The 18923-nt window shown below is 36.0% G+C and overlaps 1 protein-coding gene across 1 annotated transcript; it reads left to right on the forward strand.

The window, feature by feature from the left end:
• The first annotated feature begins 1550 nt into the window (after positions 1 to 1550).
• LOC110092936 (putative methyltransferase DDB_G0268948) lies at positions 1551 to 18641 on the forward strand. Its single transcript, XM_020817646.2, has 2 exons — positions 1551 to 1765; positions 17928 to 18641. Exons 1-2 carry the CDS (start codon positions 1616 to 1618, stop codon positions 18570 to 18572), a joined length of 795 nt encoding a protein of 264 aa, XP_020673305.1. The 5' UTR covers positions 1551 to 1615; the 3' UTR covers positions 18573 to 18641.
• The last annotated feature ends 282 nt before the right edge of the window (positions 18642 to 18923 follow it).

An 18923-nucleotide genomic window follows, 5' to 3' on the forward strand; every position in this document is an offset into this window, starting at 1 on the left:
TAAAGTCTATGAAACCCGATCATCTACCGACAACTCGATAAAGTTGATAAGGATTAATCTATAAATGGAAGTAACCCCATATGCCCTGATGATGGTCGCATTGATAGAATGATTCACCCAAAGGGGATTACATATTTTCAAATACCTTCAAACTTTAACAAAATTCAAATATTTTCAAGTGATCTCAAAATCATCCCAATGATGGTTGTGTTGAATGTTTATCTCAATCGGAGGGGATCATACATTTTCAAATGCTCTTAATTTTTACAAAATACAAAAACATGAATGACCCTATTACCCCGATGATGGCTGTGTTGAATGCCCATCTCAACCAGAGGAGTTAATTTCAAATATTTTTAAGTGTTATGCTAAATACCCATAAAATACAAAACTTCACAAAATATCATTCATATATTTAAAATTGAAATCCAACCATAAAATACTTAAAGAAAAATTCATCCACCCTCAATAATAGTTTGTTGGGGTGGATAAATTAAAATTTACTTCAGCTCTTACAGAATCAATGCTTGGTCGAAAATATAACTATGATCAATTCTCAAATAATATATTGTGAAATGACACCACAAGATAAACAGTTATGACTCGCGGTCTTCTGAACTGAGTGGTTCTGCCAAATGGCACCACTAAATTACAATTATGGCCAGAGCCAATACTTTTCTTAATGACATCAAATCCTTGAGATATAAATCAAAATGATATAATTGATAGGATACAAAGCCCTCTATTAACTGAGGTGAATTTTTAAATTTTTCCCCTCAGACAAATATCAACCCGAGGTCTATAAGGTACCCTTGGACAATACAACTCATGGCTGCTGACAATGATCCTTCTGTCAGGTTGGGTCGACTACCTCCTCTGACTAAGTAGACATGGGTCCACGATGGCCGAGATGACAGAACCATGGGATCTCGATCAGGTCCATCATCTATTCCCTCACCATTCACTTTAAGTGCAAGATGATGAAATTTCAAATTTTAAATACTAAATTTCCAAACTCTCTAATTCTCATGCCCATGTTGCTACTATATGTCAGAGAACATGTATTTCTCCGTATCTGATTGATGACTAGCCTTAATAAAAAGTTCTCTCTCATTATCAAGAGGAGTAATTAGCTATAGGGGCTTGCGTCTATAGGAAACTAGAACTCAGATCATAAATTCCTCACAAAATGAGTACAAAATCTCTAGATAGTGTCTTATCTATAAACTCATCTGTCTTCTCAAAATTTACCCCGGAACTTAATTTCGTTAAAAATCCCTCTGAGAAAGCAGCGAGGGAGGCCGTGACCGAATTTTAGGAGTCTACAACCGAATATTAAAAAAACTCAGTAAACTTTATTCTTAATAATATAGTAATGTAGTATTATAATAAAAGAAAAATAAACCGAGAAGTTTATAATTATTATTATTTATCAAGCATAATTAAATATTAAATTTTGTTTTGAATTGTTATTATATATTTTTTTATTTTTTATTTTTAACATTTAATTATTTACAAATAAGCTTGTCCATCTAAAAGAAAATTTTGGTTCCAACCTTGGTCGTACTAGTAGTGAGTGAGAGAAAGAGGGAGAAAGGAAGGGGTGGAAAGCCAGATGGCCGGACTCTTCGAGGAGCAGTCCGAATTGTACGCGTCGGCGAGGCCGAATTACTCAACGGAGTGGTACGCGAAGTTCGCTTCGTTAACGACGCATCATAAGTTAGCGTGGGATGTCGGAACCGGCAATGGCCAGGCCGCCCTAGGCGTACGTTTCTATTTTGCTTCTCTGCCGTATTTCTTTGTTAATCTCTTCCTTTTTATTTTTTAAATTTCAATTTATATGATCTTTAGCGGAGTGCATACAAATTTTTTTCGTTCATGCCTCTATTTTTTAGTCTAGAATTGGTCGCGATTCGAGACTATTTTTTAATCGTCATAATGCGAGCCGAGGAGGAGAAATTTCTTGTTTAGGATTTTTGTTTAAAATAAATTTCTTTATTTCCCAAGGTCAGTTTTAGCTTTGTTTTTCTGTTCATTCATTGTTTTCTCCAGTAATTCAGTTTTTCCTAATCTGCGGTATTGATAAGTAGACTCCTAATTTTCTGGAGAATGAAGAAGCCAAATTAAGAGAAAAAAAAAAAAAATTCAAACGTAAATTAAATTGAGAAGGGAAATATTGCACTTGTGCAATGTAAAACCTTTTGTTTTTTGCGATAACTGTGCATTAGCTTCTCTTTAGAACTCCGAGAAATTTACTGTATATATATATATATATATATATATATATGTGTGTGTGTGTGTGTGCGCGCGCGTGCGTGTGTGTGTGTTGGTAGTATTATAATAGGTTCTACAAGTTTTATCAATTTTTGTCGTTATCGATGTTCAAGTTCAAAACAATGAGCTGGTATCGGTTAAAGTTCATGTTCCTCACGTTTTTTCCTTTAGTGATGAAGGCAATGTGTTTGCTTTTGAGGGTTTAATTTTCCATATTTGCAAATCGGTGATGGGTGCTAGCTTGCTAATTCCGTGAATTACTTTTGATAATAAACTAGTATGGAGAATAAAAATATTGCGTGTCCTAGAGAAAATATATATGGAATTTAGTTAAAGAGAACGGGAAAGTAAAGTATTTCAATTTCAAGTCTTAAAGCACTAAAAAGATTTTTAAGATCCAAAAAGATCCTACGTATACCACTTCACCCTCTAATTGTACGTTTTGAAGAACTATAGAAAATGCTAAATCTAATTAAATTAAAAATAATACGAGGCACTACAGATGATGCACACATTACAAGCTATCATGGACACTTGGCTTAGCCAATTTCCATGTGTGGATCTTAGGCTTCGTTTGGGACGGCTTTTTTATTGCTTTCTAAAACGGAGTTTTAGTACAAAAATAAAAAATTTTGTACTAAAACTCCGTTTTAGAAAGCAGGAAAAAAGCCGTCCCAAACGAAGCCTTAGTCTATCATATGAATCTCAATCTCGGATGACTCATTTGATCAAGCCTTCTTGGGGAAGTGGGGAGAGCAAGACCTTGGGTCTCCATGTACAAGACTACTCTATGAAGAAGGATCCTTTAAATGTCATCATGACTTCGTTTCATGTTAGATTCTGACTTCCGAATGTAAAGAGGCAAGTTCTCCTGGGTGCAGTGGCAGTGGGTTGAGAATTTCCGAAGTGTGAGATCGTATTGAGATGAGCATGTTTCATTTAGCTGGGATGTGATGCCATTGGTCGTTGAGTGGCCTTGGCTTATGGAGAATATTCATATATGGACGTCTTCTGCTTGTTACAATTCGGGAGCTCGACTTTATGTTCTGATAATTAATAACATTATTGGACTTTTTTTAATTTATTTTGTTCTATATATTGCATATTTTTTGTATGCAATACTAACATTTAAGATTAATTATACACAAGATCGTTAGAGAATTAGAACTCAATAGTGGGTTGTATATGTTAGGCTTGTTTGAAAAAAGTCTATAATTTTATTTTTCTTGAGTTAATTATGTAAAAAAGTGTATGTTAACTTAGCAATCGTGCACACACACATAGTAAAAAATAAATATTTTAATTTCTCTGTTAATTGCACTGTATGATTCACATCACACAGTGTATAATTAGTTCAAATAGAAATTAATTTAAATATATAAATTTAATTATATCTAATCATATTATACGACCAGCACATCATACATGATGATTAGCTATAGCCAAAAACCTCTCCGTCGAATCTAACATACCTAAAATAAGCAATTTTGAATTTTAAAATTTGAACTGTTCATACTTTATGAAGACATTCATATTATATGATCTTTTGAATTATTGCCTAACTTAAGTTAGATAATTAAGGAATCAAATCATATATGCATTAATTATAGATCATATTGTATAAATCACTCGAGGACTCTTTGGTTCATCCTGTATAATCTGTTGTTTGATTTGAACTAATTGCACTGTATTACTATTGATTCATCGAATACAATCAGTAAAGAAATTGAATTGATTGTATTGTATTACTATTCATCATATTGTACTAATAGTTAGACAATTGAACTAATGTATTGTACGATCCTTTGTTGTAATGTATGAACATAATCGGTATAATTGAATTATTATGATTTTTGGAAGCCCACTATTTAAGTTTTCTTAATAGACTTCTTAGAAGTCTTTGATAGTATGGAGTTTGAGTCTTTCATAAGTGAGGGTTTGAAGAGTGGGCTTTATACAAGGGAGAGAGAGGTGAAGTTGTGAGAGAGGGAGAAGATCCTTGTGGGTTAAAGGAAGTGTGAGAGGGAGGATTTAACATGGTTGTTCCAACTAACTTTCACCTTTGTTCCTCTTTGTGTGAAGTTTTATCTTGAGGGAAACTATGTAAAGAAGCCTTTTGTGTCAAAGGGTCACCGACTACTCCACCGCAATGGGGAAAGTGAAAGTGATTTAGGCTACTATGCCTCACAAGGAGAGTGAAAGTGATTCGTACTACTCTTCCTCACCAAGAGAGTAAAAGTGATTTGTGTTACTTCGCCTCAACTAGAGGGCGAAATTAATTCCAATTCTCTGCTACACCTTGGAGGTGAAAATGATTTTGTAAGGCTTCTTTATCTAGCTTTGGGGCTGAAAGACAGTCACAAAGAGTTTAGTGCAATACCAAAAAAAGGGGACTTCAGGGAGTGGACGCAAGACAATTTGATCGAACCACTATAAAAATTTTTTTTGCTTGGTTTTTTTTTTCTTTTCACATTTTATTTTGTACATTTTACTTTCTTGCATATTTACATTATGCAATCTTGTTTGAGTTTGGTGATTATTACAATATGTGGTTGATTAAGTTTAGTCTTTGTTTGAAAAAAAATAAAAATAGAAAAAAGAACAAAAATATTTATTTATGTACAAAAAAATAGAAAATATTAATTTAGCATTTATTTTATTATTTGCTTATGCTTTATAAATTTGAAATTGTTTGTTGTTTAATTCAAAAGGAAAAGTTTTTGAAAAAGATTTTAAAAACACCAATTCATCCTCCTTTTGGTATGTCATTCAATAGTTCAATTGATTTTACAACCATCCATTAAACTCACTGCTAAAGAAAGTGTCATTTTTGGCTCAAATGAACCCAAAAAATCTCTTTGGGGGATTTACTTGGTGTGACGACTCTTTGGTACCACTTATATAGGCGTGTCTTCATATGGTGGCCTTGCTAAGAGACTATTTATATTTATGTGCAATGTGTTGACCATTTTCTAGGTAACTCCATTTCCTTGTGGCATGTTCTTCTCGTGGGAGACGTGACCATTCGACCTTGGTTTCCTCTAAAGATCCGTTTGATGTCCATGTAGTACTCATATGGTCACGTATGAGTATACTTTTAGTTTCTCAATTTACTTGATCCTTTAATTCATACGTTTAGTTTCTCAATTTACTTGATCCTTTAAAATGTGACTTACAAAAATGATGAGTGAATTAAAGACGACATTTAATGTTACCACAAACAACAATAAAGGATTGTAAATAGAAGTTATTGTGTTGTATCTACTATACCCTTTGGTATCATATAAATTTCTCATTATTACCTTGATTTAACCTACCCATTTCCATTACTTATAAATACTAGCTTATGGGATGTGGCACTGCTACATTACCCTCTCCTTTTTGCAAATGTGACCAATTTATTAATATGGATGATTTTGACTCTAAGTTGGCTAAGTCAAGCTTTAAGAGGCTAAAGAAGGTTGTCATGCACAAACATAAATATTAAGAGGACGAGATGAATAAGTCCATTTTTTTACCTAATTAAGAAGGAGGTGGTGGCCTTAGACGCAAGTGGGCACGTTGACCTATGGGAAAAAGAGCCAGTGTCACATCAAAAGTCTTCTCGAGCCTTATCAACTAGTCCTAGTAGGATCTAAAGATATATCTATAAATTCCTCCTAGTAGATCAAGGAATTTAGCATCCTTGAGATTTCTCCTTTTGTCGACTCAACCACCAATGCTCAATCTCACCATAAAAAACACAACCATTGATACCTTCCTCTTCGAAAGACATTGCATCCCATCAAAAGTCTTCTCGAACCTTATCAACTAGTTCTTTGTTGCTCTAGACTCAATAATTCTTGTAAATCTTAGAGGATTTAATTTCAAAAATATATGCAAATGCCTATCTACATCATCAGATTTGATAAAAGAAATCAAGCTCTAGGCCTAACCAATCAACTGTGCTACTAGACTAATAGAGTCATCAAATCAGAACTAATAGTAGGACTAATACTTTGCACTAGCGCAATCTATCGAGCACTTTATCAATCTATCATTTTTGAGTTTTATATATATCCATCAGTCAATTACACGTGCCATAATACTGAATAGAGATACACATGGGAATAAGCAGAAATGAATACACCAAGGAGAGCTTAATTGGGTTGAGTTCGTCTAATCCTCAAGAATAATTCTCCTTCAGGATGCAAGACCTGAGGAGGATTGGGGAAGAAGTTAAACTTTGTTCGGAATGGGATCGTCGAAGCCCACTTAAACTCGTTGGAAACTACCACGAGGCAAGCTTGGAAGCTGGGAATTTCTTCCTAGAGTAGTAGAGAATGATTTTAAATTGATGGAAACAACCTCTTTTCAGAGAAATTAGAGGTATTTATAAGATTTTTGCAGAGGGTTTAAGCCAATAATCTGGCCACCTCTGCCATCTGCTGCTGCAAAAATTGTTAGGGACAGGCTAGTGAGGTGCTAAGGATGTTTTTAGAGGGTTTGAGAGCTTGGTATGGCGAAAAAGCTTGGGTTGAATCTATCTGCCATGTGGACATTTTTGAGAATTCTGGCTAGCTTCATCTATCACATGGGGTGTAATAGTTTGTATTTTGACCCAAGCAAATAATTTTTTTTAGAAATCATGATATTGAGGCTTTGTACGGATGCTAGTATAGTTTTATGTCAGATTTTGATTTATGTACTTTTTTGTAGCTAGTATGACTATTGTATATGTGCTCTTAGACTCTAGTTGTAGATTGTAATTATTAACAGTAGTAATGTGAATTATGTTTTTCGTATTTTATTATTTTTTTAAAGCAATGAATCATCTTTAGACATTTGTATTGATCTGGTTGATAAATGAATGAATATTAAAAAAAAAAAAGAGAATACAAAAGATCTTCTTCTACTTAGATCTTGGGATGTAGTAAAGTAGTATCAGAGTAATGATTAGTGGAAGAATTTACATATAACTAGAGTTGTATTAATGATTGCATTCTTTATTTATTAAATATGTTTAGAGATTTATTTTGTTTTGAAGAATTGATTTTATATGTATTTATTTTGTTTGAATGATTCAATTTGTATTTAAGATTTATTTATTGATTAGGCAAATAGACCAAAATGGGAAGACATCTGAATTTACTATTAAAGTGTTTTTAGTTACATGAAAATATGGAAAGGTTTGCTGACATAATCGCTTAGATGGTGAGCGATAAATTAGCAAAATGTTCTAAATAGAGTTTAAAAAAAAATGGTGAAAGTATTTGTTTAGATTGGTAACATTGTCAGATCACCTACCACTCTATGATGTATATTGTGTGGGAGACGACATGTGGGACACTGTTATAGAATAACATGAAAATGCTTTCGATGTGGTAGTTATAGGCACCGAATGATAGAATGCCCATTATTGGACTTGGGCAAGGATTTGTTTAGATTGGAACCAGACATTTGGAATCTGTAAAAGCGATTCCTGAAGTGTCTGAAAATATGACTAGTATGATTTTATTTAATTTATTGCTTAAAACTTAAGGGGGTTTTTCAATGATTTTGAATTGATTTTGTTATGATTTATATTTGATTTAGATTCTTGAGTTTTGAACCAATTTGATTTCATATATTATAGATTTGATTTTATTTCTATTTTGCATTATTTTATTTTGTATTACTCGTGAGAAATGTCGGGACAACATTTTTTTCTAAGGTCGGGAGATTGTAATAGCATGTATTTTGACCAATGTAAATAATGTTTTTTAGGAGTCTACAAATTGAGGTTGTGTACGGATGCTAGCAAATTTTTTATGTCGGATTTTGGTTTATGTACGTTTTTGTAGTGAGTGTGGCTATTATATTTATTCTTTTGAACTCTAGTTTTAGATTGTAATTATTAATAGTAGTAATGTGAATTATATTTTTCATATTTTATTGATTTTTTAATGCACTTAATCAACTCTGGATATCTGTATTGATCTGATTGATAAATGAATGAATATTGTAAAAAAAAAAAAAAAAAGAGATAATAGAAAATATATTCTTCCACTTAGATCTTGGGATGTGTCATGGGGAAAGGTTGAATTGGCAAGTATCTGAAAGCTTCTTGAGTGCAATGCATGAGCCAATTTGGCTTGGTGAGGTCTAGGTATGCAAGTTTACTCAGGATTACTTGGACCCAAAATAGCCCAAGGGCTAGACTGGTAAGCGTAGAGGCAAGGGAACATGGGCCATACAATGCAATAGGTGGCTTGGACCAATTTAACTTGGGTTGAGTTTTGACTCAATGGGAAATGATTTTGGACACTTGGTTCAAGTCATGTGGCTAGTCTAAGGGCACATATGATGGGTCATCTAGGGTTGTTCCCTAGGGACCTAATGGATAGTTCCATGGGTTCAATTTGGTTTAGTAATGCTTGGGTCAATGAAATTGAAATAGATTTAGGTTTAGGTTAGTTTGGTCAACTTAGGTTGTCTTGATCAATAAGGCTCTACTAGGGGTTAGGGTTGGGTTCAACCAATTCCAAATGATATTTTGAGATTTTAATTTGCTGGCGATCCTAAGGTTTGGTGAGATAAACATGCATGAAATGTATATTTGAGGGCTTTATGATTCATTTGGTCAACTAGGCTTAACCGTGGGTTGAGTGTGGGTCCAACTATTTCCAAATGATATTTTGAACTTATTGGATGTAGTTTCATGCCATGGTGAGGATTGGATGTATGAAATGCATGTTTAGGGTTTAATGAATCCATTTGATCAAATCAGGTTGACCATGGCTTGGATTTATGTTCAGTGCACTCTAAATGACATAAATTATGTTCGAAGAGGTTTTAAGGTTTGATTTGAATTAGGGTTTAATGAAAATCTAAATTTATGAGGTTTTGGGGTTTAGGATTTGAGTGGCTTTGTGGTCAACCAAGGGCCACAAAGGGTTCAATCTTGGTTAAATGCATCATGCCATTAATAATGATCATGCCGAATGAATTTGGGAAGGCTTCTTAGGTCAATTTTCACAATATGCATGTCCAGTGATATAGATTGTAAATATTTAAAAAAATTTTTGCCTTGGGAAATGTTTTGTGTTTAAGGGGTAAGATGACTTAGAATGCTTCCAAATTTATATAGTTGACTTTAGGGACATGCCTAATCAAGTGACTAATCATGAATCCAAGAACATTAGATTGAGTTTTGAGGTTATTAAAAATTCTCCAAAATATATTTTAAATTTGGATTTGAACATTGGATTTTGATGTTTGTATTTTTCATTAGATTTGGGCAATAGATTTGGTTTGGATTTGATTAGATCAATGATTTGAATGAGTTTTGGATTTGGAATGCTCATATCATTGACAATCATTAATGATTATAAATGATTTAGCAGATGATCAGTTAACAATAATCGGTGACTATCAACAATTGAATATGAAGTTTAATTTTACTTTGAGTTTTAATTTGATTCTGAATGTCAATGATTGAGGAAGGTTTTGATCTTGAAATGATCATGTCATTGACAATCATTTGGTGACTATCAATTGATTGATCACATTATCAAATGACTATCAAGGATGGCTTCGAAGTGATGATTTTGGGATCAATGATTTGATTACAACGCCAAAACGCATTGATGAATTAGATGTGTAGTTTGGAATGAAGTTCAGTGATTTGTATGTGAAGATTAAATTTTTTTATTTGGAGAATTGTCCTCACTAAAAAATAAGGTCAACAATATCATGCATCAACCTTATTACCAACAACGGGCGATGAAGTGGACTTCATTTTAGTTTATTGCAAGCATCAACCATATAGATAGTGTCTCGTATTGACATTCTTAGAGATGGACATGGTGGGGAATGATAGTCGGGCGATATTAGTAATGCGACAATGGTCAAGCGATTGTAGTCAGCAATGGTGGTTTAATGATGGTAGTCAAACGATGAAATTCATGTGATAATAGTCAATTGATGTCCAATGATGATTTGGTTAAGCAACATTGGTTGTGTAATGATGGTTGCTAGCAATGATTGCTGACATTGAGGGTCAAGTGGATCAGCTGAGTTCTTCAAATTCTAAGCTTTAACTAATTTCATATTTAAGTCCAAGCTTCCATGCTCCCTTGCCATCAAGCTGCTCACTTTAACTATAAATTTGAAAGATTTGGAGAGTATTTGACTCTCTAACTAAAATCTTGAAAATTTTCACTATACTTGAAGTACTAGATTTGAGCTAATTTTGCTATTATTGAGTTATTTTTGTGTCATTAGGTTCATCTCATCGAAACATTTATTTTAAATAAGGTTTTATTGTTGAAGTTAGATTTTATGAGGTCTTAATTATAATTCCTTAACTTTTCAACTCTTATATTTCATTAAGATTCATGCTTAAGTGGATTTTTTTATATATTATTTGCACCTATTTCCAGCCATCAAAGTCATTGTTTTATAAATATAGATTGAATCTTCCAACAAATTCACGGTGCAAAATTACAATTTTATCCAAAATTATAGGGCTTGTTCATTCCCTTGATGTCAATATGAACCGTCGCTCAAGGTCATGAACTATGCAAGCTATCAAAATGTGTAATTTAGGCCTCGTTTGATTAGGCTTTTTTTCTTCGTTTCCGTTTGAATACGCCGAAATCAATTAATATTTACTGTTTGGAATCAAAGTTTAACAATAATTCCTTTTTAATAAACATCGTTTTTTCGGCGGTTACAAAATTCTTTTCGTATCTGCTTCTTCGGTCACAAAACGGAGTTTCGGAAGCGAATTATGTCTTTTATAATAAAATCTCAAAAGCAGAACTCCTAAACAAACAATTTAAAATTACTTTCAAGTATTAATAAGCACTTTTAAAAATATTAGTCAAACATATCTCATTATTGAAACTCCATTTTATTGAACGGCTTTTTCTCAACCTCCTTTTCTAAAACTCCTTTTTATGTAAGCATAAACCGAATCAAACGAAGCCTTAAACTTTTCATAAATTGGTGTAATTTAAACTTTTCATAAATTAGTGCACAGATTCAGGAGAGCATTACTAAAACTTCAATTCCGAATTTTGCAAATTTTCTTGAAATTGATCGTAGAGGCTCCATTGGATTTTGAAATTATCAAACTAAGGCCAAGACATAAAAAATTAGCCTCGAGGATCCCAAAAATTTTGAGAAAGAACTATCAAGAACCAAAATAAGTCCCAAACTCTCGTAGTTGACTCGATCGGTTAAACGACTATTGGTCATCGACCATACTAGTGATGCATCAGCATGTGAATAATGCATCCACTAAGCGCATTCTTGTTTAGGCACCTTTTGTCTTTCCATTTTTTTGTACAATAGAGCTCTTCATTGATTTTTTTTTATCTACTCTTTTTAATTTTAAGTCTATATCCAAGCTTCCAAGTTAGGCCGCTCCCTTCATATAGAGAATATAAGTCTATTTATAATTTTCTAGAGTAGCACTTTAATAGTTTAAACCAACATTACAAAACACTCCATTGTGTGGTTCATATTCATTCCGCTAATCATATATCATTATTTCAATATTTATGTGCCTTACGGCATCAAAATTAAGTTATCTATCTTGAGTGTGTTGGATTTCATGCATCAAGTTCTTCATTTTTTAATATAATTATGTAAAATTCATAGATTGTTTAGTTCTTTAAATAATATTAGGCAAGTTTCAACAATCTTTTAAATGCTTGATTTGTACTCATTTATATTTGAACTAGATTTTTTTTTTGGGGAATTTTGGAGCCTAAGCTCGTGTATTAAAGAAAAAGCAATTACAACTTACAAGTAAAAAGCAAAGCAGAAAATGAAAGTAAACCCAGGAAAACTAAATTCAAAATTCCTGGGTCATAACAAAGGGAAGAAAACAGAGAAACAAAACCATCAAAAAATAGGGACTCAGGCAAAATAGAGAGCACCCAATCAACATATTATTGTTCAGCAAATGAAAAGGACTGAAGGAGGATACGAAGGCAACAGCCCCGGTTGCCACATCCATGAAACCAACCAACCAAAACGAAGCAGGGCCGTCCAAGGGGCAGAGAAAACAGCCAACAGTCCAGGATGCACTCTGGTCATCATTGTCCCGTTCAAAAACCTCTTCAACCAGCCAACAAACAGCAATAATCCATGGGCAGAAAGGGGATTAGAAAAGAGAGGAAAATTTCTGTTTGAGCACATCCACATTTTTCTAGCTATGAGTCTTCTTTCTAATAATGAATTTGATGTTGTCAACAACCAATTGGGGAGACAACTAAGTGTTAGAGAAGCGCCTGGAATTTCTTTCCTTCCACAGATAATAAATGATATATGCCATAATAGAGTAGCAAAATTTTTTTTCCAAAGAAGAGATAGATTCCGCCTCCAGGAAATCATAAACTTGATATAAGTTAGGCTTAAGTAAAAAACTCCCAAAGGCCGGAAAAATCATCATAAGCACAGAAAATGAAAAATCACATTCAAAGAAAATGTGATGATGGGTTTCATTCCGGCAATCACAAAAGGAGCAACGGGGCGAGACAGAGAGGCCTCTACTTAAGAGAATATCAGCACATTTAAGTTTACCAGTAATGGCCATCCATGCATAACAAGAAAATTTGAGAGATCCCTTCTTGTGCCAAATAAACTTATGCCAAGCCACCTCTTCCAGGTTAGAGTAAAAAACCTCAATAAAATGTTTGAATTTAGGATTAGGCAAATCCTTCCAACTAGAAACAGTATAATCTTGTATGCCCACATTCTCAATAGCATTCTTAACATTAATCGGTAAACCAATAGGTAAAGCCCAAATGCCATGAACAACAAAATCCTTAACCTCTCTGAAATAAAACCGAGCATCACAAAAGGTTTCACCCAGAATAGAACCATCCAGCCAGGGATCCCACATAAAGGAGAGATTACAATTACATCCAACAGAAAAGGAGAGGAACTGCTTAATTTTCAAAGCCACATCACATATACCTTTCCAGAAAATAGAAACAGAGGTCATAGGTGGTTTAAAAGGGGATTCAAACTTAGCTCTCAACCAAGAACTAACAAGGGAATTTGAGTTATACAGCCTCCAAATAAAGGAACAAGCCGCAGCAAAATAAAAGGCATCAAACGAAAGAATGCCAAGACCTCCATATCTTTTAGGCTTAGTGATGTTATGCCAAGCAATGAGGTGCAGTTTCTTATCATTAGTGTTACCATGAAGTAAAAACTTAGAGCAAAGCTTAGAGATAAAAGAACGACAAGCTTTAGGCAGTATAGAGCCACGTATCCAATAACTAATCGTGTTGGCAATAGTAAATTTCAGATATTGTAGTCTCCCAACAAAAGATAAAAACTTGACCTTCCAACCCGCAAGGAGACCATTAATCCTGTTGAGGAGAGGGAGAAAGTGGCAAAATTTAAGCCTCCTGGGGGAAATGGGAATTCCCAAATAAGTTAGGAAGGAGCTCGGTTGCTTAATACCCAGCAATTCAGCAATAGTTTGAGCAGTAGAGGTGTCCTTTGCAAAGAGAATAGAGCTTTTGTTTGGATTAATCGTAAGATTAGAGGCAGCCCCAAACTGATTTAAAGCATCCTTTAAAGAGGTAACATTCTGCACCGAAGCTTTACCAAAAAATAAAAGATCATCCGCATACATAAGATGGTTAATATGAACCCCATTACAGATCATACCCGAGATATTGGGAGATTGGAGGCAGGAAGAAAGAGCATCCATGGCAACACAGAAAAGCAAAGGGGAAAAGGGGCAACCTTGTCTGAGACCAGAGGTGGAGGGGAAAAAGCCTTCCAAAGAGCCATTAATACATATGGAGAAGGAAACATTAGTAATACACCCTTTAATCCACTTAATGAAGAGTTCAGGGAGACCTTTGCACTTCAGACGATCAAGGAGAAAATCTCTAGAAAGGGAATCGAAAGCTTTTTTAACATCAAGCTTGGCACAAAATAAATTACTACCAGCTTTAAAGTCCCTTAACAACTCCGCAGCAAGGATAATGTTATCTGAAGCAGTTCTGTTTGCAATGAAACCAGCCTGATTATTATGGATGATGTGAGGAAGCACAACCTTCAATCTATTAGTAATAAGCTTAGCAATCACTTTGTAGAACACATTGCATAAAGAAATGGGTCTATAATCTGAAATGTGCGAGGCATGAGAGATCTTAGGGATAAGAGCAATAGCAGTGGCTTTAGCGGCTCTAGGCATGTAACCCGAAATGAAAAAAACTTTTAAACGCCTTACAAAATTGAGGACCCAACAAATGCCAAGACTTCTTGTAAAATTCAAACGTAAATCCATCAGGGCCAGGAGCAGCCATGGATTTATCATAGAAAACAATGCTCTTAATCTCATCATCCGAAAAAGGCTGAATAAGTCCAGGCCGAAGAGGAGAAGGGACCAAATTGCCCACAGGAAGGGAGTTCTCCACAGATCGATTTAGAAGAGGAGCAGAAAAAAGAGTTTGGAAATGACTAATAACTGCTTCAGAGATGCTAGCATGCGAAGAGAAAGAACCAAGGTCAGTAGTAATTTCTCTAATAATATTTTTGTTCTTCATAGCTTTAATTTTGCCAAATAAGAAGCCCAAATCATCTTCACCCTTAGTGAGCCAAAACGCTTTAGCACGTTGAGTTATCCAAGAGGACCAAGCCATTTGATAAGAGGCTAAATGATCATTAACTTTCTTGAGATTACTGTTCAAAAGAGCACACAAAGGCCTAGATTGGATATCTTGCAGCAGAATAGCTTGTTGAGAATGTAAATCCAAAATGGAGTTGGATAGATAATTGGAAGAGACCCAATTTTTGCTCTTAAGGGATCCTTTAAGCAGCCTAAGGCTTTGATAGAAGGAGCAAATGGGGCTACCCAAGGAGGGTCTATCAAAAGCAAGTAATACCTCATCCCAAAAGGAATCAAATTTCACCCAATAGTTCTTGAACATAAATCTGGCCTTAGGAGAGTCAGAGACTTTATCCATGAAGATGAGTGGCGAATGATCCGAGCCACTAGGGGGAGCAACCTTATAAAATGCAGATTGAAGAAGATTGAGGAGAGCTGGGTTAACCAAAACCCGGTCAAGCTTAATATGGATAGGCGTGTCAATCCTCTGGTTGAACCACATGTAATAAAGGCCAGCAGAAGCAAGATCCTGAACACCACAGTCAAAAATACATTTATTGAGCTCACCTAAAGAGCTAGGATTGATCGGGTTGCCACCAGATTTCTCATGATCAAACCTACAACAATTAAAATCACCAAGAATAATCCAGGGTTGGTCATCAGGAGGTGAATGATTACGGAGATCATCCCAAAGCTCCTTTCTATCCTTCACATCATTAGCAGCATAAACCACAGATAAATGAATCGAGGGAAAGTACCAGAAACAAAAGTGCCACTGATCAGTTGAGATGAAGTGAAGGTAGGATTAAAGGAGACGCAGGATTTGTCCCATTTAATCCAAATTCTCCCAGGGGAGGAGAAACAGAAATTGTTGTAACTAGATTCCTCATCGAAGACTTTGTGAAGATTAAGAAACCACGGGTCCAAGGTGGACTGCACCTGAATTTTAGCTTCCAAAATGCACAACATTTTAAGACTATAAGAAGAGACAAGATCTTTACAAAACCTGACTTTTTCAGGACTATTGAAGCCCCTCACATTCCAGCTAGCAAAGGGAATGCAAGACATTAATAACAGGAACCCTTAGCCTTTTTGTTGGGTTTAGGCTTACCCTTTTTGGATTCCTTAACATTTTTGTACTTCAATTTAGAACTGGAATTAGAATTGCTCTCAGAGGAGAAGCTTTGCTCAATAGAAGAAGACATAGGTATGGGGGAAGAGTGCAGTATCAATCCAGCCTCAGCCACAGGGATATCAATCAGCACATTAGAGGAATCCTCTAAAAAGTCATCTTCTGGAAGCAGGGAGATAAACTTATTGGAGGTCGGGACAAAGGGTGGGGGAAGACAGGAGGGGGAAGAGATATCCGGAGATGAGGATATCTCAGTGGGTAAGTTGAGATTGGGAAGAGGCTGACTAGAGGGGACAATGGGCTGGTGAGGTTTGGGGGAACCAAGAAGGGGTGGGGAAGTGACAATAGTTGGTGGAACATCCAAGGAGGGTGAAACAGGGATGATGGGCTCAACAGAGGGTGGAGTAAGACCAGCTGAAGTGGGAGCTGGCAGAGGATTTACAGAAGTGTGACGTGGAACAGGAGGTTTAGCCGAGGAGCTGGGATGTCTGGCAGCGGGATTTCTGTTGGAGCTTCTACCCCTGGGACGAGTAGGAAGCGGAACAGAAGGCTTGGGGTTTGGATTTGAGGAGCAAAGAGAGAAAGGATGAAAAAGAGAGCCACAACCTTCACATGGAGAGGGTTTCCAGTCATATACGACCTTCAGATCCAAGTCATCGCCGTCAATCTCTATAGGAATAATCTCAGGAAGAGGAGAGTCCTTATTGATCTGCACGCAAACTCTTGCGAAGGTAAGACGGGTGCGATTAGCGGTGAGGGAGTCCACAGAGATCGGAATACCAACATAACTGGCAATCCTAGAGATTCCGGAAGGAGTCCAGAGAGCAAGAGGAAGGTTGATGATTTTAATCCAAATCGGTATAGAGGCCGATTCGTCCTAACCGGTTGAAATTTCGAAGACCACCTCTGAAGAATGAATGGTTTACCGAGCAAAAACCACGGACCCCCCGACCAGACCATATCCAGATCTTCCGTGCATGAAAATTTCATCAAGAAAAAACCATCTGCTAGAGAAAGGAGAGACATCGCACCTTTGAGGTTCCAAACCTTTTTCATGGCAGAAAGGAGCCGTTCATAATACGGTCTTGGCCCGATAAAATAGCCAACGAGCGAGAGCGACCAGATGGATGAACCTTCAGAAAGATCTTCAGACTTGAATGAAAGCTTCTTACTTGGCTGGACAAAGGACATGCAAAAAGCAGGAGTCTTCACCGTGGAAGAGGAAACATTATCCGCATAGCTACCAGATTTTAAAGTAGGAGCAGGACCCAGGATGGGGGAGGTGGAAAGAGGAGGAAAGTCGTGTGGGGCGAACTCCATTGCTGGAGAGAGACCCCTTCCCCGGAGGGAAGAAGCAGGCGATGGAAGCAGCAAGGCGGCGCGGCTGGAACTGCCAAAACCCTAGCAGAGCTCTCCTAGCAAATCATTCAATGCCAAAAAAAAAAAATAATAATAATATTTGAACTAGATCATCTATTTATATTGTTGAGATCTTCTTATCAGAAGTCATATTATTTTTTTAATTTATTTATATGACAGTTACAGCTAATGTTTAGAAAGCTTAGCTAGCAACTTATTAAAGGAATTATATATATATATATAATTTTTAAAAATATATTTATTAATTGTATATAACATTTACAAAATTTAGAGATTCATTAAAAGTCTCATAACGATGGTTTGGTTGCAAATAGAAAATGTGTTTGAAAAATAAAAAGAATTTGTATTATATTAATTAGTTGGATGTAAGTAAAAATAAATATATTTCTTTGAAATGTTATTGCTCCTATTATTATTATTATTATCATTTTAGATTCCATGCTAAAACTCGTTGGATGACATTGAATTTCATGTTTATGCATAAATAAATAATATTGACTTTTTTCCAATATTAAAAGAAGTTGAGTTGGCACTCAGGTGGCGGAGCATTACGAGAAGGTGATCGCAACGGACATAAGCGCCGCCCAGCTCCGCGTAGCCACTCCACATCCCAACATCCAGTACATCCACACACCAATCTCCACCCCGCCCGACGGCCTCTTCCCTCTTCTGGGCATTGACGTCGGCTCCGTCGACCTGATCACCGTCGCCCAGGCTATCCACTGGTTTGATCTTCCCCTCTTCTTCTCTGTCGCCTCTCGCGCCCTCCGCAAACCCGGCGGCGTCATTGTCATTTGGGGCTACAATGATGTCAGTGTTTCCCCAGTCTTCGATGCCGCCTTTCGCCGCTTCCACAGCACTACCCTCCCGTTTTGGGACTCGAGGATAAGGTACCTCTTCGACGCATACAGGAGCCTGCCATTCCCGTTCGAGGGCGTTGGGCTGGGTTTCGAGGGAGAGCCCAAGTTGCTTGATTTGGAAAAGGAGGTGTCCTTTGAGGGCTTGATGGCTATGGTTTGGTCGTGGTCGGCGATTTTGACGGCCAAGGAGAGAGGAGTGGATTTGCTTGATGATAGCGTGGTGGGGGAATTGAAGGAAGCCTGGGGCGATCAGTTTGTAAGGAAGGTTATTTATAAGGCTTTCATGTTGGCGGGGAAGCCTAGATCCGAGGTGTACAGCTAGCTAGGTGTTGATCCACAAATTAGACAAATTATTCGACCTAATTAAATAAATGCATTCCCCTTTTATTCATTTCTATTTTTTTATTTTTTTTTGGAAAATTATAGGGGGAATCCACATTCATTAAATGAAAAAAAAAAATTTATATATATAAAAAGGCCTTCAAAAAGGCAAATACAACATGTAAACGACTGAAAACTAAATTTTGTAGATAACAACCTAAAAAATAAGATTGAAACTAAAACAAACTAGGGCAAACTAAAAGGCAAAATGCCCACATGATTCAGGAAGAGAAATACTTCCAGCAAAAATCCCCAAAGGAAGAGCCAAACCTGGTTACCAAGGCTAAGGACT

This window comes from Dendrobium catenatum, unplaced genomic scaffold (genome assembly GCF_001605985.2).
Source record: "Dendrobium catenatum unplaced genomic scaffold, ASM160598v2 fragScaff_scaffold_840, whole genome shotgun sequence".
NCBI lineage: Eukaryota > Viridiplantae > Streptophyta > Magnoliopsida > Asparagales > Orchidaceae > Dendrobium > Dendrobium catenatum.